This window comes from Lethenteron reissneri, chromosome 51 (assembly GCF_015708825.2).
Source record: "Lethenteron reissneri isolate LAM-NWPU_2019-01 chromosome 51, ASM1570882v1, whole genome shotgun sequence".
In the NCBI taxonomy this organism is placed as follows: domain Eukaryota; kingdom Metazoa; phylum Chordata; class Hyperoartia; order Petromyzontiformes; family Petromyzontidae; genus Lethenteron; species Lethenteron reissneri.
Genome location: NC_083829.1, coordinates 7,702,262 through 7,728,017, shown reverse-complemented (window position 1 = coordinate 7,728,017; position 25,756 = coordinate 7,702,262). Strand labels below are relative to the sequence as shown.

Genomic DNA, 25,756 nt, shown 5'->3' with positions numbered 1-25,756 from the left:
GATTTGAAGCATGCTTTATTTTTTTTGGGGGGGGGGGGGGAGCAGAGCTTTGTGACGTCATATTTGAGGGGGGGGGGTCTGACTTTTTGTGACGCCGTGTGACGAGGGGGGGGGTCAAAAATCGTCCAAAATCGCGTGACGTCATTTATGGACGAGGTGAACGGGGGGGGGGGGGAGTTAAGAATCGCATCGTTCCACGTGCCCCTTCTGGAGATCGAATCGAATCGGCGGTCCCTGGATCGCGTGTCGCGCGCGTGATTCGTCACACGGCCGCGTCTCTCTGTTAAATGTTTCGACTGTCGCGAAACACGAATCGATTATTGTAACAGCGGAATTAAATCTGCGTCCATTTATTCTTCGTGCGCTCTTTTAAAAGCGATTAATCGGTGCAGCGAATCGATTGAATCGCCACGGCCGCGCGAATCAGCGGAGCGCGAACTCGGACGCGGAGTCCCGGAGGCGCGAATCAAAGACCGCGAATCCGCGACTGAGGACGCGGGACCCCACGGCTACACGTGTTTGGGGCAGCATCTGCACAGCACCGCGGAATTTGGGTTACGGGGCAGTTGTGAGTGTGTGGGGGGCACGGGGCAGCTTTGAGTGTGTGGGGGGCACGGGGCAGTGTGTGGGGTGGGGGGTGGGCAAGGCTCAGGACAGGGCAGGAGGAGCGAGGCGATATCAGGCGCGGGAACAGCAGCGGAGGTGAGAACGAGTTGAATGAACGCCACCACGAACACGACTGCAGCTAACACTGGCCCTGGTACTAACCGCTGTCTCTAACACTGACACGAGCTCTATCGCCAACCCCAATCACCAGCACGAGCCCCAACACTAGCGCTTACACGAACCCTAACCTCTTCAACTCATACTATCCTTGACTCTAACCCTCGTCCTAACCCCCAGCCCTAAGCCCCAGCCCACACCCTCATCCTAACCCCAGCCCTTACCCTCGTCCTAACCCTCTTCCTAACCCCCAGCCCTATAACCCCCAGCCCTAACCCTCAGCCCTAACCCCCAGCCCTATAACCCCCAGCCCTAACCCTCGTCCTAACTCTCGTCCTAACCCCTAGCCCTCATCCTAACTCTACCCCCTTGCCATACCCTTGTAATGACAGGAAAGGATCACCACCCTGACCCCGTCCATCACCCGTGACCCCGAGTGACCCCCTGGACACGATCGCCACGATGGCGCAGGGAGGTCAGCGACGACCTCCGCGCCTGCTTGCGGTGTCGGGGTCCTTCCGCTTGCGACGACCCCTGCTGCGACCCCTGCTGCGACCCCTGCTGCGACCCCTGCTGCGACCCCTGCTGCGACCCCTGCTGCGACCCCTGCTGCGACCCCTGCTGCGACCCCTGCTGCGACCCCTGGGACTCCTGCGAGAGGACCCCCGGCACCGACGCCGGGTCACCCTGGCGCGACGAAGATTGGTGACGCGTGGGGTCGGCACGTGGGTCAGGAGAAGGGTCAGCAGTGATGATGATGATGTTGGTGATGATGTTGGTGATGATGTTGGTGATGATGTTTGTGATGACCCCGTGAATTCGGAGCCACAGTCGGGAGGCGAGGGACCCACCGCAGAGGAGATGGAACCGCAATCGGGCTCCGGAACGGGGCCAGAGGAATGGACATCGACTGATGCCGAAAAATTCGGCATTGACAGCGAAGATGAAGAGGTGGACGAGGGGCATGAAAAGGTAGATGAGATGGAGGAAATGGAAGAGGATGACGAGATGGACAGGGCAGATGGTCGTGAAGAATTGGGCAAGGTGGGGGACACTGAAGACGTGGAGGAGGATGACGAAGAGGTGGAAGAGGAGGAAGACGAGGTGGACGAGGTGAAGGAGGAGGAGCCGGAAAGCGGCGGGTATCGCCTCGCAGAGGGAGACCGCGTTGCCGTGGTGATGGACCCCGGTCAGGTGAGAGGGTTGGAGAATCGCGCAAAAAGATCATCGCAAACTTCTTGCTCCACGCCCACCCCCTAACCCCCCTCCTGTGTCCCTCTTCGGGTTCCCGGGGGAGTCCCCTCTGCCCCCCTCCCCCCGTCACCGCAGACCCTGACGTTGCATGGCTGCTGCGAGCTGCGCTGCCTGCGGGGCCGGCTGGAGCTGCTGGGATTCGAGCTGGCGCCATCCCACGCGCCCACGGAGCTCCTGTCGCCGCGGACGCACCGCGCGCTCTCACTGCGCGCCCTGCCGGACCCCCACGGGGACCCCCACGGGGACCTCCACGGGCAAGGGGATGGAACGTCTCGGCTGCGCCAGTCGCTCACCGCCGCCTCCTTCAGTGCCGGTGCGGCCCAGGCCTCGGTCCTCTGCCCTGTTTCCCACAACGTGTCACTTCCTGCTGCCACCTCCACTCACTTCATGCCGTGCCCTCGCTCTTAGGTCATTTTTGCCTTGATTTCTCAAAGCAGGGCAGCACTCACCCGAGCCCTCACCGTAACCCTCACCCTGTCCCTCACCCTCTCTCTACCCTAACATGATGTAGCCCCTCACCTGAGCCCTCACCGTAACCCTCACCCTCTCTCTACCCTAACATGATGTAGCCCCTCAACCGAGCCCTCACCGTAACCCTCACCCTGTCCCTCACCCTCTCTCTACCCTAACATGATGTAGCCCCTCACCCGAGCCCTCACCGTAACCCTCACCCTCTCTCTACCCTAACATCATGTAGCCCCTCACCCAAGCCCTCACCCTAGGCCATGTGTATCCCTGACCAGAGTGTCACTCTTGTTCCGGATCACTCACCGAGGCCTGGCTGAAATTAGCCCATCACCCTAACACTGACTCGAGCTCCTCGGCTACCCCATGCGTCTCTCTTAACCCCATCTGTGCTCCGTGAACCCATGCAGGCGCGGTGGAGCGGATATTGCGGTGGCGGCGCGGTGGCGATGGTGGCACTGGTGGCGGTGGTAGTGGGGTCACCGCAGGGTCAGCGGTGCTGGTCCTGCGCCGGCTACACTCGCCGCTCGTCCGCTTCCTCTCCGAGTTCTCTCCCACCCCGCGCCTCCTCTCCCCCAGCTCGGTGGGGTCACGTGGGGTCACACGTGGGGTCGCACATGGTCATGCACGAGGTCACGCGGGGTTACACGCGGACATACGTGGGGTCACGTCGTTGTTACACGGGGTTTGTACAGGGGGCCACGTGGGGTTACATGGGGTCATGCAAGGTCATGCTTGGGGTCAGACACAGGGTCACGTGGGGTCGTGCATGGGATCACGCGGAGTTAATACACGGTGCTGTTAGCGAGCATCTATTAAGTCCGGTACAGTGTACTTGCCGTGTACACACCCCTGTATGACGCCGGTGCTGGTTGTTTGTGGGGCACAGGGGCACCCCCACAGGAGCCGGGGACCGCTACACGCGGCTGGGGTGGAGGAGGTGGGGGAGACGGAGGGGATCGCAGTGTCCGAGAGCTACAGACACGCCATCGACACCATCGTCACTGCGTGCCGCAGAGAGGGTACATCACCATATCATTACCATCACCACATCACCATCACAACATCACCATCACAACGTGTGTGTGTGTGTACCACGAACCCGGCCAACGCTAGTTACGATTTTCTGAGCCGGTCCTAGGCCTCCCCTAGGTAGACTCGGCCTCAAATGAGTCCCTAGTGCGGTGTGTAAACATCGCCATTAGGGAGACAAAGGCGGTCGGGCGTGGTGCTGGCCACCTACCCCCTTGTGTGCCGTGCCGCCAGCCTTCATAGGTGCGACTCGCTAACAGCGCTTGCCCCAACAGTCGGTTAAGGCTGTACGGGGTTTCTTTGTCTTTGTGTACGTGTGTGAGTAGAGGGGGTGCACTACCCCGTGGTGCTCGTGTGCGGCAAGAGGAACTCTGGGAAATCCACGTTCAACCGCTTCCTCCTCAACTCCCTCCTCAATCAGTGAGAGCCACGGCGGGGGATCAAGGGGGATCGGGGAGGGAGTTGGGGGTGGGGGGGGTACAGGGGGGAGGGGGCGATCAAGGTAGAGAGTGGGGGGGGATTAAGGGGGTGGGGGGGATCAATGGGGAGTGGAGGGGGAATCAATGTGACAGCACTTGCCCATCAGCCTATGTGGGCTACATGGGAGAACTTTATATTTACACGTGTGTCTGTTTGGGGGAGCGGTGGCGCAGCGGTTATCAGATTTTGCTGCTGACAAAGTTCGAATCCCGCTCACGACCAACGAGTGGCTCCCGGTAGGTCGACTCGGCCTTAAAAATGTGTAATTGGCATGGTGTGTAAAACATTCATCACCGGGGAGACAAAGGCAGCCGGGAGTGGTGTGCCGCGCTGGCTGTCACAGGTCCCGACAGTCTGTTAGAAGGCTACACGGGGGATCTTTGTCTCTGTGTGCGTACAGTATGTCACGAGTACAGTACCTGGAGTGCGACGTGGGGCAGACGGAGTTCACTCCGCCCGGCTGCATATCTCTCCACGACGTCACGCAGCCGCTCTTCGGTGAGTCTCCCTCACCCGGTGAGGTGCTCACCTGCTGATACACACTCACAAAATGTCACTTTCACGCGCATAAAAAAAAAGACTAAAGATGCTCCGTGTAGCCTTAACAGACTGCTGGGGAAAGTGCTGTTAGCGAGCAGCACCTATGAAGGCTGACACGGCGCCCGAGGGAATGGGTGTCCAGCACCACGCCCGGCCGCCTTTGTCTCCCCAGTGGCAATGTTTACACATCGCACCAGGACTCATTTGAGGTTAAGTTGACCTAGGGGAGACCAAGGACCGGTACGGATATTCGTCAGTGGTGTTGAACCGTGAGCGGGAATCGAACTCGGGTTGCCGGTTTCGTAGCGCAGCGCGCTAACCACTAAACTACCGCTCCCCACAAACACACGCGCACACACGTGTACACACACACGTGTACACACACGTGCACACACACGTGTACACACGTGTACACACACGTACACACACGTGCACACACGTGTACACACACGTGTACACACACATGTACACACACGTGTACAACACACACACTCACCCTCATGCTGTACTTCTCTCACTATGGTGAAGCCAAGGAACTGAGACTCCAGGAATAATTTCTCAACTTCTGCGGCCATCCCCCCCTCATCGTGCCCCCCCCCCCCCCAACCGCTTGTGCCCCCCCCAAGGTCCCCCGTTTGGGCACCCCCGCGAGGCGGCGAGCTGCGTGTTCTACGGCGACGTGAGCCCCGAGCGGGACCCCAGCCGCTACGTCGCGTCGGTTCGGAGCGTCGTCCTCGCCAGCGGCACCCGACGCCTCGCGCCGCTCATCGTCAACACCATGGGATGGGTGCAAGGTGCGGGGGGAGGGGGTGGGGGGGTGGTGGTGGTGGGGGCTGGGTGGGTGGGGGTAAGGGGGGATTGGATGAGGTGGGTATGGAGAGTGTGCGATGAGGGGTGGTGCATAAACACACAGATTCTTCTCCGGACACGGATGTCCACACACACACACAAAGACAATGATCCCTCCTATAGCCTTACCAGGCTGTTGGAGCAAGATTGATGTTAGCGAGCGCCTATTAAGGCCAGAGTGGGGCACGTGGGGGTGGGTGGCCAGCACCACGCCCGGCCGCCTTTGTCTTCCCACTGCTGAAGCTTACACACCACACACTCATTTGCACTCTCTCACACACTCGCCATCACTCTCACACACTCGCACACTATTGCTGCCCCACTCATTCACAAGTCTCTCCCAACTCTCTCGCGACCCCCACACGGTAACCCCCTCCACCCCGCCGTCTCCTAGGTAACGGGCTGGCACTGCTCGTGGACCTGTGCCGGATGCTGCGCCCAAGCCACGTGGTGCAGATGAGCCCCAAAGGTGTGGAGGCCCAGCCCTTGACGGCCGCCACCCTGCGCGCCCTGCACGGCTGGGAGACGGCGCCCGAGGAGGACAGCCACGATCGCGACGACGACGACGAGGAGGACGAGGAGGAGGAGGAGGAGGGGGATGAGGAGGAGGAGAGGGATCACAAGCTGCTGGAAGTCGTCAACAATTTTGCTTCCATCAAGGGATACAGGGCCATGTGAGTCACTGACCCTTTGACCTTTATGTATGTCTGTTGGACTTCTTTTGCACCCTATGTAGCCAACTCTGAACCTATCGAGGTGCACAAAGCGAGAAGGGGGGGTGGGAGGTGGGGGGTGGGGGTACGGCACAGGCCCGCACGGCCAACATCAGTGGGTCCGCGTGATCAGTGAAACGGTGCTGGGCTCCCTCCCCCAAGCCGACTCGGCCTTAAATGAGCAGCAACTGGCACGGCGGCCGGGTGCGGCGCTCGCCACCCCACCAACTCTCCGAGGTGCGCAGTGCCGCCGTTAACAGGCGCTCTCTATACAGCACTTGCCCCGACATTGCGATTGGGCTCCACAGGGGATGTTTGTCTGTAGCTGTGCGTGTGTGTGTGTTGAGTGCAGGCCGGTGCCCAGCAATGTGCTGCGGGAGCTGTCCCTGTTGGCCTACCTGAGCCAGCTGCAGCCGCCCGGAGCCAGGGCCCTGTGGCCCCTTCACCGGCTGCCTCCCTACGAGGTGCCCGCACACACAAACACGCGTGTGCGCATCAGCCAGTCATCTCGGTCATCTCGGTCAGTCGACCCGTGGCACCTGGGTCTGCCCCGTGACCTGCCAGCGGGCGTTCGACACTTCACGTGGTAGCCTCAAGGTGCACATGGCCTGGCACAAGCGTCGTGGTGACGTCACCGCCACTTAGTGGCGATTGGCGCTTGTTGTTGTTGTTGTGCGTACAAATATATGGGGGATCTTTGTCTAGTGCAGCGGTTAGTGCGTTGCGCTACGAACACGGCGGCCCGCTTTCCGATTGACGCTCATCGCCACAAACACCAGTGACGATTATCTTACCTGGTCCTGGGCTTCGCCTGGGTCAACTCAAATGAGAGTACCTGGTGCGATGTTTAAACATCGCCCCAAGGGAGGCGGAGGCGGTCGGGCGTGGTCGCGGGTTAGGGTTCGATGCTCGTCAACAGCACTTTACCCAACGTCTTGCCGAAGGCTGCACGGGGGACCTTTATCTGTGCGCTTCTCCGCGTGCCCCCTCCGCGCAGGTGCCGCTCTCCGCCGTGGCGCTGCACTGCGCGCCGGGCGCCGTGGCCCCCGCCCACATCCTCTACGCCCTCAACGCCCGCGTCGTGGGACTCTGCCGGGCCCCCCCGGGCCTCCCACTGCGCCCCTCCCCCACGGTCCCCCCGAACGCCCCCCTCATCGTGCACGGGGACCTCCCCCCCTGCCGCTGCTACGGCCTCGGTGAGAGGGATGCGGGGGATGGGGGATGGGGGGGACCTGGGGAGGGACGCTGGGATCCGGGGATGGACGCGGAGGACACAGGGAGGGACACGGGGATGGACACGGGGACCCAGGGAAGGACACGGGGATCCAGGGAGGGACACGGGGAGGGACACGGGGAGGGACACGGGGACCCAGGGAGGGACACGGGGAGGGACACGGGGAGGGACACGGGGACCCAGGGAGGGACACGGGGAGGGACACGGGGATCCGGGGAGGGACACGGGGGGACCCCAGAGTGTGTGGAGGGGTTGATGGATGTAATTTGGTTGTCGTGGTTGGGTGTAGTGGCTGTAGCGTAATGCAGTTGCTGTGGTGGTTGCCTTCTGGTGATTGTTCTCGCGGTGCAATGTGGTGGTGGCGGTGGCTCCCAGGCGTGGTGCGCGGGGTGGACGCTCCCCGCGGCACGCTGCTCGTCCTCACCCCGCTCGCCCCCGCGCGCCTCCGCCTCGTCAACCTCCTCGTCCTCGGCAACGTGCCGCTCCCTCCGCTCCTCCTCAAGAAGCAGGTGACCCCGGGGGTCATCCGGGGGGTCATCCGGGGGTCGGGGTTGGCTCACTGGGCCCCTACGCCTTGTGTTGGTTGCGGTGATGGTTGTCTAGAGGGTAGTTCTAGTGGTGATGTGTGTGGTGGTGGTGGTGATGGTGATGTTGGTGATGGTGATGTTGGTGGTGGTGATGGTGCTGATACATTTGGCAATGGTGGTGGTGGTGATTGTGGGAATAGCGGTGGTCTTGTTGGGGATTGTGGTCATGAGGATAGTGGTGGTGGTGGTGTTGATGGTGATTAAGGAACAAAACTTATCCACAAATCTGGCTGTCGCCTGATGAAGCTGGTTGTAATTACTGGCGAAACGTCGTACTCAGATTGTAAATGTTGTGGCTTGACTCTCCAACACATCGGTGTGCTGTACTAGTGACGAATTGGCCACGTTTTGTTTACGTGACAACCCTCACTAATTGGCCGTGTCGAGTGGTGGCAGGTTTAACGACCCATTTATATATTTATGCAATCTAACCCTAAAAAACCTGTATTATGGATGATATTGGTCGCGAAAGCCTACTTGTTAAACGGATTATATTTTCATCAGCTTTTTGGAAGCTACGTGGCCTTTCGCTCCACATGAAGCTTCGGGTCTTCATGTCCACAGTTATGCCCTCAACTTCTCTACGCGAGGAAAACGTAGACCCCCCCCCCTGAAGGAACATCTCCACCAGTTAGAAACATTCAGGCTGGCCTGCCTACAATCCATCCTGGGTTAACTAGACTGCATTGTGTGAGGAGTTCACAGATCCTTAAAAAATCTGGACACAGTCATCAGTTGGCTCTGGCAGGTGAGGCTGTGTGGACTGAGTAGCCCGCATGTCCAGCCACCGCATGCCCAGCCACCGCATGCCCAGCCACCGCATGCCCAGCCACCACATGCCCAGCCACCGCATGCCCAGGCAGCTTCTGTTTGGCCGGATAGAGGGGGCTAAACGGGCACGGCACGGGTTAGAGAAGAGATGGAGCCGAACAGTAGGATGTGCAGCTGAGTGGACTTACCCATGACTGGTACCAGCGGTGTCAATATTGGCCTATGTGGAGGAGGCTCGCGAAGAATGCTACTGGGAATTTGGATGCAGTTGCCCTCCAACAAGGGTGGAGGGTAGAGGAGCGACGCTCACAACAACTAGCGAAACGCCGGGCGGCTAAAATTAAGAAATGTGGCACAGTAGAGAGCGAAGTGCACCTAGCCTGGCACAAGTGCCATAGTAATGTCACCGCCACTCAGTGGGCAACTGTGGTGGTTGTTGTTGATGGTGGTGTGGTGGGGATGAAGGTGGAGGCAGTGGTAATGATGTTGTTGTTAACATGGGCGGCCATGCCGTGCGTAGGGGGAAAGGAGTGGGGGGGGCACACCCGCATCCCCTCCCCCCACACGTGGCTGGCTCGTGAAGATAACGGCCGAGACAATAACTCTCAAGGGGGGGGGGAGGGGGGGGGGGCACGGTCCCCCACTCCTCAGCTCCCTCCTCCCCCTCACCCAGCTCCCCCCATCACCCGAGCCCCCACCGCACACCGCCCCTGTTTTGGAAGCGCGGTGACGAATGTGTGAACCGGTGCTGAAGGCCTCCCTTAGGTTCACTCGGTCTTAAATGGATAACTTCTGCGGAGTGTGAACATCGCCGCTGGGGAGACAAAGGCGGCCGGGCGTGGTGCTGGCCGCACCCCCCACGCGTGCCGTTTGACGGCTCTCATAGGTTCCTGCTCGCCGCACGATTCTGTTGAGGCTCCACGGGGCGATCTTTGTGTGTGTGAGCGGTGAGCATGTGATTGTTGAGGAATGCGTGCCCTCATTACAGATTAAAAGAGTGACTCGGGCCATTGTGGCTGCTGCTGTCGCTGCTGCTGTGGCTGCCGTTTCTGTTTGTTGCGTCTCTGTGTCGCGCGCGACGTCACAGCTGTTCATGTGATTAACAGTGGGTAAACTTGTCCCTGTGTCGTGTCCCCGCTGTGTCTCCCTCTGTCGTGTCTCCGTCGTGTCTCCGTCGTGTCCCCGTCGTCCAGCACGGCGTGCCGGGCGAGTTGCCCTACGTCTCGGACCTCTACTCCGTGCGTCTCGCCGGCTCCGGGCAACTCCGCATCGCTCGCAACAGCAAGAGAGCGGGGCAGCAAGCGCAGTCGTGACGCCGGCACTTCACGCCAGCACCACGCAACATCTCACAGCATCACACCACATCTCACAACATCACATCACATCTCACAACATCACACCAGCATCACGCAACATCTTACAGCAGCATAGCACATCTCACAGCACCACAGCAGCATCACGCAACATCACACAGGATCACACCACATCTCACATCACACCACATCTCACACCAGCATCACAACAACACACTGGGTCACACCGGCAAATGAGGACTGGCCCATTACACAGCTTATTACTTGATCAACATCGCCATCACATCACACATCACGTGGCGTCTGTGCTCGTGTAAAGTTTTTTAAAAGTCAATATCAATAAAGTTCTCTTGATTTTGCGTCCGCTGTTGGCGACCTGAGTGACGGGAGGTGGGGGCAGCCCCGCCCCCCCAAGCCCTCCACAAAATCCCCCGCCCACTCCAATTCCCCCCCCCCCAATCCCCCCCATCCAACCCCAATCCCCCCAATCCCCCGCCCCCCCCCATCCTTCTCCCCCAAGTCTCTTCTCCCTCCATCCCCAGCTCCGTCTCCCACTCTTCACACCCGCCCCCCTAAGCGCTCCCCTAAGCGCTCCCCTAAGCGCTCCTCCGTCTCCCCATCTCCCTCTCGTATCCACCCCTCTCTTTTTTTACGATCAGTGGAAACAAGAAGATGCTCGGTGTAGTCGGCACTTTGCTTCGTTCATCATTTCGTATTTTTTTTTATAACTTTGCTTTTTGTAAACCCCCACCTCTCGCTCACTCTCTCGCTCTCTCTCTCTCGCGTCAGTCGTCTTACTCCCGTCTCCTCGCTCTCCCCCCCCCCCCCAAAGTCTCCCTTCTCCCACTTCTGCACTTCCCTCCATCTCAACTCCAGTCCCCTCACTCCCTCCCCGCCACTCCCACTCTCCCTTCCCATCTCCCCCGCCCTCCCCTCCTCCCATCTCTCCCCTCCTCCCACTCTCCCCTCCTCTCATCTCTCCCACTCTCCCCTCCTCCCATCTCTCCCACTCTCCCATCTCTCCTCTCATCTCCCATCTCTCCCACTCTCCCATCTCTCCCACTCACCCATCTCTCCCACTCTCATCTCCCCCCTCCTCCCATCTCTCCCACTCTCCCCCATCTCTCCCACTCTCCCATCTCTCCCACTCTCCCATCTCTCCCCTCCTCCCATCTCTCCCGCTCTCCCCTCTCATCCCGTCTCCATGGCAACCGCTGGGCGCGCACTGAGGATGGATGAACCCCCCCGCCCCCACTCTTGCCTCTCTCTCCCACTCTCTTTTATCGCTCTCCCCGCTCTCCCCGCCTCTCCCCCCTCACGGGAGTTCTTCTAACGGGACGGGGCAACGCTCGGGAGGTTTACACGGGATCCATCACCACCACCCCTCGCCCTCCATCCACCATCATCCCCTCATCCACCATCACCCTCCACCATCCCTCACCCAGACCCCTCACGTTCCATCCAACATCACCCCTCATCCTCCACCATCCATCCACCATCCCCCCCCACCTCCATCGCTCACCCCCCCCCCCCAAAGGGCTCCAAGTTGTGAATTGTTGTCAGGAGCGATGTCAGCCGCCATCACTACCTCGCGGTGATGATGGTGATGATGATGGTGGTGATGTCTCTGCGCTCCACTGCACCGTACGCGACTCTGCTGCTACTGCTGCTGCTCGCTGCTCGAGCCGCTGTTGGTGATGGTGGTGATGTTGTTGGCGATGTTGGTGGCGACGGAGGGCAGCCGAGCACTGGAGCAGATGAGCCAGGGGTTCGCGAAGCCAGGACCCCGACGCCCGGGGTCCCAGCGTGGACCCCTGAGCCCGGCACCCCAACGGGACCCCCCCCTCTAGGGCCTCTCACCGGGGCCACCACTGGGACCCCCCCTCTGTCGGCCACCACGAACTTTCAGACTCCGCAGCCAACAGGTGAGGGGGAACTCGGCCACGCAGTGTGGTGTGTGTGGGTTAGTGGGGGTGGTGGCGGTGGTGGTGGTGGTGTGTGGGGGTTAGTGGCGGTGGTGGTTGTGTGTGGGGGTTAGTGGCAGTGGTGGTAGTTGTGGTGTGTGGGGGTTAGTGGTGGTGGTGGTGGTTGTGGTGGGCAATGGGGTTCGTGGCGGTTAGTGGTCATTGTAATGGGGATTTATTGATGTCGGTGCTAATGGTGGTGATGTTGGTGATGTTCGTGGTGATGTTGGTGGTAATGATGGTGGTAATGATGGTGGTATTGTTGGTGATGTTGGTGGTAATGATGGTGGTAATGTTGGTGATGTTGGTGGTAATGTTGGTGATGTTGGTGGTAATGTTGGTGATGGTGGTAATGATGTTGGTGATGGTGGTAATGATGTTGGTGACAGTAACGATGGTGATGATGTTCGTGGTGGTGGTGATATTGGTGGTAATGATATTGGTGGTGGTGGTATTGTTGGCGTTGATGGGGCTTAATGATGTTGGTGATGGTGGTAATGATGTTGGTGATGGTGGTAATGATGTTGGTGATGGTAACGATGGTGGTGGTGATGGTAACGATGGTGGTGGTGATAGTAACGATGGTGATGGTAACCATTGTGGTGGTGATGGTAACGATGGTGATGGTAACGATGGGCATGGTGATGTGTGCAGGTGATGAGGCGGTGGATTTTGAACCGAGTGACGTCACGCCCGGCGCCCAGGCTCCGACCAATCAGGAGACGGCAGGGCCTGCACAGACCACGCCCACTAGCGCACCTGTGACCCCACGTGACTCCGGGGGGACCCCGTCCCGGCAGGTGTGGGCGGGGAGGGGTGGTGGTGATCGTGGTGCTCATAGCGGCAGTGATGGTGATGATAGGGGGTATAGTGATGGTGATAGGGGTAGTGATGGTGATAGGGGTAGTGATGGTGATGATAGGGGTATAGTGATGATGGGGTAGTGGTGATGATGATGATCGGGGTATAGTAATGGTGGGGTAGTGATGGTGGGGTAGTGATGATGGGGTAGTGATGATGATGATGATAGGGGTAGTGATGGTGATGATGATAGGGGTATAGTGATGGTGGGGTAGTGATGGTGATAGGGGTAGTGATGGTGATGATAGGGGTATAGTGATGGTGGGGTAGTGATGGTGGGGTAGTGATGATGATAATCGGGGTATAGTAATGGTGGGGTAGTGATGGTGGGTAGTGATGATGATGATAGGGGTATAGTGATGGTGGGGTAGTGATGATGATGATAGGGGTAAAGTGATGGTGGGGTAGTGATGGTGGGGTAGTGATGGTGGGGTAGTGATGATGATGATGATCGGGGTATAGTAATGGTGGGGTAGTGATGGTGGGGTAGTGATGATGATGATAGGGGTAGTGATGGTGGGGTAGTGATGATGATGATAGGGGTATAATGATGGTGGGGTAGTGATGGTGGGTAGTGATGATGATGATAGGGGCAGTGATGGTGGGGTAGTGATGATGATGATGATAGGGGTATAGTGATGGTGGGGTAGTGATGATGATGATAGGGGTATAGTGATGGTGGGGTAGTGATGATGATAGGGGTAGTGATGGTGGGGTAGTGATGATGATGATGATAGGGGTATAGTAATGGTGGGGTAGTGATGGTGGGGTAGTGATGATGATGATAGGGGTATAGTGAAGGTGGGGTAGTGATGGTGATGATAATAGGGGTATAGTGATGGTGGGGTAGTGATAGTGGGGTAGTGATGATGATAATGATAGGGGTATAGTGATGGTGGGGTAGTGATGATGGGGTAGTGATGATGATGATCGGGGTAGTGACGTGGGGTAGTGATGATGATAGGGGTAGTGATAGTGATGATAGGGGTATAGTGATGGTGGGGTAATGATGATAGGGGTATAGTGATGGTGGGGTAGTGATGATGATGATGATAGTGGTATAGTGATGGTGGGGTAGTGATGATGATGATAGGGGTATAGTGATGGTGGGGTAGTGATGGTGGGGTAGTGATGATGATGATGATAGGGGTATAGTGATGGTGGGGTAATGATGATAGGGGTATAGTAATGGTGGGGTAGTGATGGTGGGGTAGTGATGATGATAGGGGTAGTGATGGTGGGGTAGTGATGGTGGGGTAGTGATGATGATCGGGGTAGTAACGGTGGGGTAGTGATGAAAGTGCACCTAGCTTGGCACAAATGCCGTGGTGACGTCACCGCCACTTAGTGGTGAACGGCGGTTGTTGTTGTTGATGGTGGTGGTACTGATAATGCTGATAATAGTGGTGGTAGTTGGTGATGAAGGTAGTATCTGATTGTGGTGACGGTGGTATGGGGGTGGTAGTGATCGTGGTGGCGATGTGGGTGATGGAATGCGAAGTGGTGGTGAGTGGGCGATGATGGTGGGTGATGGTGGTGATGTTGATGGTTGGGGGCAGGGCTGGACTATGAATGCCCTTTGTTCTTCTCTTCTTGATCCACACGGGGAGAGAGGTGGGGGTGGCGAGCGGCCATTGTGAGCCGTGGATTTGTGAGTCTGGTCTCAGCCACGACGATTTCATTCGGGGGGGTCCGGGGGGGGGTCAGCGGGGGGGGGGGGGGGGTAGGATAGAGAAGAGTGGGGAGATAATAGAGGTATGCGAGATGCGAGATGAACCGAGGGAGGAAATGGGAGAGACCCGTGTAGAGGGAGGCCAACTCCCGTTACCGGCTTTAGCGCAGATTACACGCGGGGATTTACCTCGACAGATGGAGGGGAGGAGAGGGCAGACCCATGCTGCTCCTGAACCCCCCCCCCCCTAACCCCTCTCCCGTAGCCCTCACCCACTTTCCTGACTCCACAACTCCGATGCACGTTGTTCGTGCGTCAACCTCCGTGTTCACGTCGAGGTACCTGCCTCGGTATGTGTGCGTCGTTGAATGCCCCAGCCCTTTCGACTCCCCGTGCGTGATGGGGCAGTTGTGGAGAGAATTGAGGAGTTTCCGTGCCCCCCCCCCCCCCCCCCCCGGGGCAGTGTGCTCGTGACCAGCTCCGTCTTGGTAGCCGTGGTCTCGCTCCAGGCTCACTGGAGTGGCAATTCTTTTTCATTTGATGCGTAGCGCTGCTGCGTGGGAGATATTTGGTCTGTCGCTCCATACAAACCTCCTGGTCTTTTCGGCCACTGTTATGCCCTCCCTTCTTTATGCTTGCGAAGCGTGGAGCCATCGAATGGAACATCTGCACCGGTTCAAAACATTCAGGCTGGCCTGCCTACGATCCATCATGGAAAATCCCTGAGTTTGATCTTCCAGGAAAATCATAGTCCAGCCTAAACCACAAACCATGGCAGATTCGAATACCTGATGCATACATTAAAAATGAAAAACTCTTCGGTGTGCGACTGTGGTCATCCAGAACAGACCATATGCAACGTATAGCAACGCAATGCCCATCCACAAATACGAAGGAGACATCACAGCGATACAACGCCGCTGCTTCTGACGCGGTTATCTGGCCTTGACCACCTGAATGTGCAATTGTTGTCGTCAGTGCCGGATTATCCTCGTAGCAAAAGTAGCTACATATTCTACGGGCCCCGCACTTTCAAGGGCGCCGCGCTAAATGCTTTCAAGCTGTCAATTCCGGTTCAGTGATTCTGCACTCGCTCTATTACTATAGTACTGCCTTAAACTTTTATGAATGACTCAGTGTTTAAGGTTAGCGATTTGTCGTTCTATCTAGATGTATAGCGAATAAAAAATGCAATTCCTTTACTGTGCAAGTTACAAATGTGTGTTTTAATATTTACGTGTTTAAAAAAAAAAATTAGGGCCCCTTTATGACATATGCTACAGGCCCGCACTAGCTTAATCCGGAACTGGTAGTTGTCTACATCAGCCGTGAGAAAGAAGACGTGTTTAACCAGGCTGGACTGGTTAAACATGTCCTTAAATAAGTATAACCCGTAAAAACAAAGTTTTTCACTCTAAATCCTTTATATGCGTGGCGGCTAGAGTCCTCTCGTCCTCTGGCTTAAGATGGCTGCCACCTATGGGTCAGATGATTGTCTGCAGTATTAAACAATTGGTAATTAAATATTTAATTTGTTTTCCCTAAACAGTCTAAAATTTTGGAAAAAAATTTCACGAACATTAATTGTCTCGCACAACGAGTCTGTGTGCAAAATGTCAGCTCGATTGGATCACGGGAATTGGGTTAAAAAACGACCGAAAGGTTTGCACGGTCGTAAGCAAGCAAGCACGCAAGCACGCAAGCAAGCGAACTTAATATAAAGGATTTAAAAAGCTGGCGATGCAGTTTCTGTTTGGCCAGATAGAGGAAGCTAAACGGGCACGGCAACGGGCTAGAGAAGAGATGGACTTATGCGGTAAGCGAGGATGTGGACCTGAGTTGGCTTGCCGAAGGCTCGTACCAGCGGTGTCAAGATCGACCTCTGTGAAGGAGGCTCGTGAAGGAAGGAGGCTCGTGAAGGACGCTGCTACTGGGCAGGTGGAGGCAGTCGCCCTCCAACAACAACGGAGGGCGCAGGAGCGACGCTCACAATAACGAGCGGAGCGTTTCGCGGCTAAAACGCAATAAGTTGGCACAGAAGGGGGCACAGGTGGTGCATCTGCCAGTCATCTCATTCAGCTCATGGCACCTGCGTCTGTGCCGTGACCTCCGATCAGCGAGCCTACAACACTTTACGTGACCTCAAAAGAGCACCTCGTCTTGCGCAAGCGCTCTGGTGACATCGCCGCCACCTAGTGGCCAATATTGTTGTCTCCTCTGTGTGTTCAGGAGGTTGGAGAACGTGGGGTTGAAGAAATCGGGAGGGAGGAGGAGGCTGCGGTTCCTGGGAGTGAGGGCACCGAGAGCCCTGAGATGGAGGAGACTGGGGGCCCAGTGGGAGAGGCTGAGGGTCCTGGGAGGGACGGGACCGAGAGCCCTGAGATGGAGGAGACTTTGGACCCAGTGAGAGACACTGGGGGTCCAGGGAGGGAGGAGGCTGGCGGCTCAGGGAGGGAAGAGACTGGGGACCTCGTAAGGGAGGAGGAGGCTGGGGAGGGGACCGAGGGCCCTGAGAGGGAGGAAACTGTGGACCCAGCGGGAGAGACTGGGGGCCCAGGGGGGGAGGAGGAGACTGGGGTTTCTGAGAGGGAGGACGCTGAGGGCCCTGGGAGCGAAGAGAATAGGGGCCCAGCGGGAGACACTGTGGACCCAAGGAGGGAGGAGGAGACTGAGAGGGAGGAGGCTGGGGGCCCAGGGAGGGAGGAGACCGAGGACTCTGGGAGTGAAGAGAATGGGGGCCCAGTGGGAGAGACTGTGGACCCAAGGAGGGAGGAGGAGACTGAGAGGGAGGAGGCAGGAGGCCCAGGGAGGGAGGGGACCGAGGGCCCAGGGAGGGAGGGGACCGAGGACTCTGGGAGGGAGGAGGAGGCTGGGGGCCCTGTAGAGGAGGAAGTGACTGGAGGCCCTGGGAGAGAGGAGACCGAGGGCCCAGGGAGGGAGGAGAATAGGGTTCCTGGGAGGGAGGAGAATGGGGTTCCAGGGAGGGAGGAGAATGGGGTTTCTGGGAGGGAGGAGAATGGGGTTCCAGGGAGGGAGGAGAATGGGGTTCCTGGGAGGGAGGAGAATGGGGTTTCTGGGAGGGAGGAGAATGGGGTTTCTGGGAGGGAGGAGAATGGGGTTCCTGGGAGGGAGGAAGAGGAGACTGAGAGGGAGGAGGCTGTGGGCCCTGGGAGGGAGGACGAGACTGGGGGGCCTGTGGAGGAGGAAGAAGAGACTGAGAGGGAGGAGACTGGGAGCCCTGTGGAGGAGGAAGAGACTGGAGGCCCTGTGAGAGAGACCGGGGACCCTAGTGGCCCTCACGGAGAGGTGCAGACTGGGGGCCTCAACAGGGAGGACGGGATTGGGGCCCCTGGCAGGAAGGAGGCTGGGGGGCGTGCGGGGAAGGAAACTGGGGGCACGAGGGACCCTGCGGAGGATGAGGAGGCGGGGGCCCCTGCAGGTGGAGAGGATCCACGGGGGCCCCCCCTCCCCGCCCTGCTGGGGGCACTGGGCGTGGCGTGTGCACTGCTCCTGGCACTGGCGGCCGCGTGCGCCGCGTGGAGGAGGAGCGCGCGGAGAGCGAAGAGCGGGGTACGCGACTCATTCACTCGCGGTCACTCCATTTTCACAAACTCACACGCTCATTTATGTGAGCGGCACCATCTACTGCCTTGCTGCTGAACATGCCTTGAAACATCTCGTTACACTGAACCACTACGCTCTCCGTTTTGGCTTTGAGGCCAATTCTGTAACCCATCATTGCAACCTGCAGGTCAACTCGAATCTGGATATGTGGCGAGACCATCATTGGGCTTAAATCCGCCATTTACCGAAAGGACCACTTAGTTTCTCCAACTCCGTTCGTAGTTTCAGAAGTGCCTCCTTATTCCTATTAAAACATTCCATTTACACCATTAGAACCTCATTTGCCAGTAAAAAATGATAATTGGTTTTTAACCCTTCTATCTGGCAACAAAACTGACACCTTTTTTACAAGGAGTCATGTTTGCATAGACCACAATACCTGCAGTCATAATGCAAACAAAAAACATAACTCTGATAATGTATGCAGTGTCCTTGAAGTTGATTGGTCCACACCCGAGACAGCTTTCCTTAGAGCCTAGTCTCACATGGGTTGGACCAGATGACGCCAAAAGGCCAAATAAAAGGGTAAAAAAAACAATTATTATAACAGTCCATTTGTTAAAACTTTGTTTTGGTAAAAAAAAGTATTGACGCATTGCTGCTCCGAGTTCATGACAAACCGTTACCCGCTCATCTCCAGTTTGATTCTCCCCATTATCCCTATTAAGACTTAAAACACCAAACACTTGCACCTGGTACCGACCTTTATTCTCCCGTGCGTGCCTCGATCCCGGCTCCGTTCCTGGAGGTGAGCGGCCACTCGCTGCGTCTGCGTCACGGTCGCGGGATTCCCTACCCTTGGAAATTCGATCATGCGATAGTGCAGATACTTTCATCAAGTCTCGTCTTAATACCACATCTTCTTAACCACAATAGAGGTTTTCGTGGCTTGGATCATCTCGGGATATTACCCAAAAAAACTCTATTACGGATAACATTGGTCAAGAAAGCCTATACGGCGTTAAACATCTTCTTAAGTCAGTTTATTCTTTTTAGTTTCTGTTTTATCTTGGCCTATATCCTTATTCTTACAAAGCGCCTTGAGACATTAGTGGAATGCTCCTCACAAATAAATGTAAATTACTACTAGTACTCATAGGTTTTTTCGGTAAAGTCACGTAGGTAAAAATAAGTAATAATAAATAATAATAGAAATAATAGGGGAAAATAATTTAATTAATAAACGTTTATTTCTATTATTTTTATTATTTATTTTTTACCTAGGTGATTTTACCGAAAAAACCTAAGAGTATGAATCCTTGCAGTCACGAAAGCTTCAAATCTAGAATTACGACTAGTATTTGCACTCAGGGGGAGGGGGGGGGTGTAATTCGGGTGTCTTGTTTACGACCGGTAAATAACCTCGTTCCATCGTCTGCTGGTTGTGCAACATCCCTGAAGGCCCTCTGCTGCACCAACACAGCCGTCATTCACCCCTAAGTGACGGTAACGTCACCACGGCGCCTGTGCCAGGCCAGGTGCACTTTGAGGCCATCACGTGAAGTGCCGAACGCTCGCTGCTGGCAGCAGGAGGTCTCGGGGCAGACCCAGCAGGTGCCATGGGTTGGCTGACTGAGATGCCCGTCAGATGCACCCACCAGCTGTACCCCCTACTGTTCCGTACTTGACTCCGTCTCGTGTTCTCTCTGTTGTTACTGCTGCTGCTGCTACTGCTGCAGTGCTCAAGCAGCAACAACACAGTAAAAGAGCCGCGAAACTGTGGTGAAACGCGACCGTCCTTGTAACAAATGAAATGAACTCATTCACACGGTCAGTCATTCACTCATTAACGCCAGTACAGGGAATCCCCCTCCTCGTAACGATGGCGATTGGTTCCACGAAACCGGCCGTTAAGCGATTGGGTCGTTAAGCGAGTATAGGGGATGAGTTGGTCGTTAAGCGAGTAGAGGGGATGATTTGGTCGTTAAGCGAGTATAGGGGATGATTTGGTCGTTAAGCGAGTATAGGGGATGATTTGGTCGTTAAGCGAGTATAGGGGATGATTTGGTCGTGAAGCGAGTATAGGGAATGATTTGGTCGTCAAGCGAGTATAGGGGATGATTTGGTCGTTAAGCGAGTATAGGGGATGATTTGGTCGTTAAGCGAGTATAGGGGATGATTTGGTCGTTAAGCGAGTATAGGGGATGATTGGTCGTTAAGCGAGTATAGGGAATGCACGTTAAAGGCTTCATTCGTTCCGATAGCATCGAAAGTTACACCTTTTTTCACCCAAAAAACGTACGCTTATCATATTTCAGCAATGGATATTAATAGATAAAGATACTAACAACATTATAAGCACACAACATTAAAATAAAAACGTGGTTAATCAATGCATGAATTAATATTTACCGTAGCCACAACAGCCGGTCGTTCGCAGGGGAACGGTTGGTAAGTGAACAAATTGGCCTCTTTGGAGGGGTGGCCGTTTAGGAGTGGGTTCTATTTTGATTTAAAGCTTTCGTGACTGCAGGGATTTATATTCTTGGTTCTTTCAGTAAAGTCACGTAGAAGGGAAACAATAAAATAATAAAAATATCAAACAATAAAATTCTCACGACGTTTCGACTGCAACACGAGCAATCATCACCAGGTGTGAAAACCACAGCAATAATTTTTTTTAAAAAATTTTCTTGCTGTGGTTTTCACACCTGATGATGACGCTACAACAACAAACGGTACAATAACACGATAGTAGTGCAACGTACAAGAAAGGTAAACAAATCATCAAAACACAAACAAATACAAAACGAAGCCATTCCCATCCTTCCAGGAAAAGCCCACTGAGGTATTAGCTTATTTTTCAGGAGCGACCTGGCCACTAACGATAACTCGACAAAGTGTTCCCGCCATTCATAGCAGCAACGTCATCGAGATAATCTCAACGCAAGTTTCTAAATGTGGAGGAAAAAATTAACCCGTAAAAACAAAGTTTTTCACTATAAATCCTTTATATGCGTGGCATCGGTTTTATTTTATTATTCATTTCTGTTTTTCTTGAGTAAGAGTTTCATTTTTATCACATTGGTATTTTAAATTAAATATGAAAAAATTTTTTTCCTAAAAAGTGAAAAATTTTGGATTTTTTTCTTTTTCACAAAAATAAATTGTCACACACAACGAGTCTGTGTGCAAAATGTCAGCTCGATTGGATCACGGGAAGTGGATTAAAAACGACCGAAAGATTTGCACGGTCGTAAGCGCGCAAGCAAGTGAACTTAATATAAAGGATTTAAAAAAACCGGAGGACCCGGAGAACAAAAAATCCACGCGACCACGGGGAGAGAGACACGCAAACTCCAAATATACAGCAGCAGCAGGCGTCAGGGATGAGATCGAACCCACGACCTCCTGTATACCAGGCGAGGTAGTTAACATCTCCTAGCCACCGTGATGATGATGATGATGATGATAGAGAGACACGCAAACTCCAAATATACAGCAGCAGGTGTCAGGGATGAGATCGAACCCACGACCTCGTGCATACCAGGCGAGGTAGTAAACATCTCCTAGCCACCGTGATGATGATGATGATGATAGAGAGACACGCAAACTCCAAATATACAGCAGCAGATGTCAGGGATGGGGTCGAACCCACGACCTCGTGTATACCAGGCGAGGTAGTTAACATCTCCTAGCCACCGTGATGATGATGATGGAGAGAGACACGCAAACTCCAAATATACAGCAGCATGTGTCATGGATGAGATCGAACCTACGACCTCCTGTACACCAGGCGAGGTAGTTAACATCTCCTAGCCACCGTGACGCGTCTGGAGAGCTGTCGTCCATCGCAGGAGATGGAGCGATGAAATATCAAGCAAAATGAAACCTCGCCACAGAAATGTAGACTGAGGGCATCACGGAGTTCACGGAGCTCCACTCTGAGAAGGATCCCGGATTGGCAGCGTAGCAGCTCCCCCGCCACTACCTTGTAGGAGTACAGTAGAATGCACTTGTCAATACAGTACATCATACTCAGTGACGTTATTAACGTTATTTTTTTAATTCATGAAATGTTTACCATCTGTATTAGTATTCACACTTTTGCCGATAAAGCCCTCATATAGTGCTCATATGAATAAAAAAAGATATATAACGCTGTCAGGAGCGCATCCCCATATATACAATGGTGTAATGGCCCCCTTTAGCGCTGATTCGATAAGCGCTCATTTCTTCAGGAACACATCTTGCTCGCTAAGCGAGGTCTGCTTGTATTCCCTCGGGGAGAGGTGGGGGCGGCCTGACCCTGTCCGGGCTGTGGAGCCTCAAAGGTCGAGTGGCTGGCTGACATGTCATCTAAGGAGCGATCGGCTCAAAGTGCACCTAGCCTGGCACAAGCACTGTGGAGACAGTCACCATCACTCAGCGGTGAATGCGGTTGTTGTGGTTGCTGTCTCTGCCCCACGTTTCCATGGCAGCGGCTCACCGAGGAGATGCAGGGACCGCGCTTTGGTTGCCACGACAACCCGGCGATGGACCCCCGTCCCGAGATGCAGGAGCGGCCCCACAGCTGGAATGGGGGGCCCGGGCCGGGGCTGCCCCCTCCACGAGGGGTCCCTCCGGGGGTGGCCAGACCCCCTTGGGCCCCCCAGCACACCTCACACCCCGGGGCTCCCAGCAAGAGAGAGCAACACGAGGAGGAGGACACGCACCTGTAGAGAAGCGACCTCACCTGGACACGCGATATCACCTGGACACGCAGCCTCACCTGGACACACTGCCTCACCTGGACATGCTGCCGAACCTGAACACGCTGCCGAACCTGGACAAGCGATCTCACCTGGACACGCAGCCTCACCTGAACACAATGCCTCACCTGGACAAGTAACCTCAACTAGACAAGCGATCTCACCTGGACATGCTTCCTCACCTGGACACGCTGCCTCACCTGGACAAGTAACCTCAACTGGACATGCTGCCTCACCTGGACACACTGCCTCACCTGGACATGCTTCTTCACCTGGACATGCTTCCTCACCTGGACACACTGCCTCACCTGGACACACTGCCTCACCTGGACATGCTGCCTCACCTGGACATGCTTCCTCACTGTGACACGCGATCTCACCTGTTCACATTCTCAACTGCACACAGGTTTACTCGCCCGCACACCACCTGGTCGCGTGAGACCCCAGGCAGGTGGTGGGAGGGTAGTGCCGTCACGTGCTTGTGTCTGCGATTGCCTATTAAAGGCGCCACTCGAGTACCAGATTCCCCTTTCCCCTCCAATTCGTTCTCCTCGCCTTGTCTCACCCCGGATGAAGGAGGAGCCCGGATCGATAGCGCGTGTCCTGGTGGTGACGTCAGCGTCTGTCCAACTTGGCCCTGCCCCCCCAACTCCAATCAAAATCCTCATCCCAAGCGTGAATAATCACTGAGGCCAACCCACCCCTAACCCGAATCCCAGTTATAACCCGAACCGCAACCCAAACCTTAGGCTTAATCCCAACCTTAACCCAAACCCTAGCTTGAGACTTAACCCAAACCCGAAGCCTTACTCTAACCCCAATCCTAACCTGAACCCTAATCCCAACTGAACCCAAACCCTAATCCTCGCCCTAAACGCGAATCCGAATCAAAACCCCAACTCTGACCCTAAATCATTCCTCAACTCCACCCCTGTGCCTGACCCTATCCCCGAGCCTAAATCATGATTTCGAGCTCCATGCCGAGCCTAGAGACCTGAATACCATCTGACCCTACTAACCCTATCCACGACCCCGAATTCCCAACCTCCATCCAACCCTAACCCGACTCTAACCCAGACCCCCCCCCCCCCTGATGACCCCGGCACCCAAAGGTCACCGTGGCCCCCCGAGGAGGTGGGGGAGGGGGTCAGTGTGAAGTGGCTTCTCGCTGGGAGGGGAGCTCGCAAACGCGCGATCAGTCGAGTCCACGTTCGTTCCACCGGGTCACTTTTTTTCTTCCCTTTCTAGCCCGACGTTTCGTGTCGGCACCTCGTGGCGTTGAAGGACGGCGTCGACGTTTCGTGGCGCGCCGACGATTCGTGCTCTAGTCTGTTTGGGGGGGGGGGGGTTCTGTATGTGTGTGTGTGTCTGTGTGTGTGTTTGTGTTTTTCGTGGAGTCCCCCACGCTGCGTCGATGGCTGCACGCAAACGCCACTTGAACTTGCACGAAATACACGCGACGTAGTAACGCACGAGTGAATATAACCTCGCAAACACACAAAATGTCTCTATGTGAATAACGCTCGCGACAAGACGCGCGTGGACGTGACGCGTGTGTGTGTGTGTAAGTGCGCCGTGCTGCTCTTAATAGGTGCTCGCTAACAAACAAAACACAATTGCCCCCAACAGTCTGTGATGGCTTTATTTGGGATCTTTGTGTGTGGATGTGCGTGTGTGTGCAGCGGTTAGCGCGCTGCGCTACGAACCCGGTGACCAGGGTTCGATTCCCGCTCACGGCCAACACCGGTGACGATTATCTGAACCGGTCCTGGGCCTCCCCTAGGTCGACTCAGCCTCAAATAAGTACTTGATGCAATTTGTAAACATCGCCACTGTAGGTGGCCGGGCGTGGTGCTCGCCAACCATCCCCTGGTGTGCCGTGGCAACCTTCCTCGTTCCCTAGCAGCACTTGTCCCCACATCCTGCTAAAGGCTATACGGGGAATCTTCGTCTTGGCTTTTAATGATGAGAGGCAGTCACCGCATCCTCCTACTCCTCCTCCTCTCGTTATTGATTTTCCGGGAGAGGCGGAGACCCGCGTGTGCGTGGGTCCCCGTGGTGTAAGAGGCAGTGTGCAGAAGGGGGTCCCGGTGTGCAGAAGGGGGTCCCGGTGTGCAGAAGGGGGTCCCAGTGTACAGAAGGGGTTCCCGGAGTGCAGAAGGGGGTCCCCGGTTTGCAGAAAGGGGTCCCCGGTGTGCAGAGGGGGTCCCCGGAGTGCAGAAGGGGGTCCCCGGTGTGCAGAAGGGGGTCCCAGTGTATAGAAGGGGGTCCCAGTGTATAGAAGGGGGTCCCAGTGTACAGAAGGGGGTCCCGGTGTGCGGAGGGGGTCCCGGTGTGCAGAGGAGGGGTCCCCGGTGTGCAGAGGGGGTCCCGGTGTGCAGAAGGGGGTCCCCGGTGTGCAGAGGGGGTCCCCGGTGTGCAGAAGGGGGTCTCGGTGTGCAGAGGGGGTCAAGTATACAGCGATGGCGACAGATGAGAGTGTGGAGAGACCAGGGCAGCGGTGGGTGAGGCACACACACAACACAAGCACGTGTGTACACACTCACGCGTACATACTCACACGTGCATACTCACACACACGTGCACACTCACACACGTACACACTCACACACGTACACTCACACACGTACACACTCACACGTGTACACTCACACACGTACAAACTCACACGTGCACACTCACACACGTACAAACTCACACGTGCACACTCACACACGTACACACTCACACGTGTACAAACTTACACGTGCACACTCACACACGTACACACTCACACGTGCACACTCACACGCGTGCACACTCACACGTCCACACTCACACGTGCACACTCTCACACGTGTACGCTCAGAATCTCGCGATATCACGATAATTCGTACAATCAAACATCGTGGTCTGCAGCTCAGATGAGCCATCTACTGTTTACAATCCAGCAGAGCCAGTAGTGCAAATTCCACATTCCTGTGACGGCGACGGGGCGAGTCTT

The 25,756-nt window shown here is 55.8% G+C and overlaps 2 protein-coding genes across 2 annotated transcripts; both read left to right on the top strand.

Annotated features, from left to right (window-relative positions):
* The first annotated feature begins 275 nt into the window (after positions 1-275).
* LOC133355633 (polynucleotide 5'-hydroxyl-kinase NOL9-like) lies at positions 276-10,290 on the top strand. Its single transcript, XM_061573001.1, has 13 exons — positions 276-702; positions 1,116-1,917; positions 2,053-2,290; positions 2,853-3,025; positions 3,332-3,464; positions 3,801-3,894; positions 4,355-4,452; positions 5,121-5,288; positions 5,738-6,017; positions 6,409-6,520; positions 7,054-7,252; positions 7,666-7,799; positions 9,842-10,290. Exons 2-13 carry the CDS (start codon positions 1,186-1,188, stop codon positions 9,959-9,961), a joined length of 2,481 nt encoding a protein of 826 aa, XP_061428985.1. The 5' UTR covers positions 276-702; positions 1,116-1,185; the 3' UTR covers positions 9,962-10,290.
* A 982-nt stretch (positions 10,291-11,272) lies between these two features.
* LOC133355548 (collagen alpha-1(II) chain-like) lies at positions 11,273-24,390 on the top strand. The gene is made up of 4 exons (XM_061572888.1): positions 11,273-11,886; positions 12,580-12,725; positions 16,688-18,028; positions 22,504-24,390. The coding sequence occupies exons 1-4, from the start codon at positions 11,559-11,561 to the stop codon at positions 22,741-22,743; spliced, it is 2,055 nt and encodes a 684-aa protein (XP_061428872.1). The 5' UTR covers positions 11,273-11,558; the 3' UTR covers positions 22,744-24,390.
* The last annotated feature ends 1,366 nt before the right edge of the window (positions 24,391-25,756 follow it).

Excerpts from the sequence above, each read along its gene's own strand:
- LOC133355633 (XM_061573001.1), top strand. The coding sequence starts at position 1,186 with ATGGCGCAGGGAGGTCAGCGACGACCTCCGCGCCTGCTTGCGGTGTCG. Across the intron at positions 6,521-7,053 it reads ACCGGCTGCCTCCCTACGAG|GTGCCGCTCTCCGCCGTGGC; the intron begins GTGCCCGCACAC and ends CCCTCCGCGCAG. Across the intron at positions 7,253-7,665 it reads CTGCCGCTGCTACGGCCTCG|GCGTGGTGCGCGGGGTGGAC; the intron begins GTGAGAGGGATG and ends GGTGGCTCCCAG.
- LOC133355548 (XM_061572888.1), top strand. The coding sequence starts at position 11,559 with ATGATGGTGATGATGATGGTGGTGATGTCTCTGCGCTCCACTGCACCG. Across the intron at positions 12,726-16,687 it reads GGGGGACCCCGTCCCGGCAG|GAGGTTGGAGAACGTGGGGT; the intron begins GTGTGGGCGGGG and ends CTGTGTGTTCAG. Across the intron at positions 18,029-22,503 it reads CGCGGAGAGCGAAGAGCGGG|CGGCTCACCGAGGAGATGCA; the intron begins GTACGCGACTCA and ends TTTCCATGGCAG.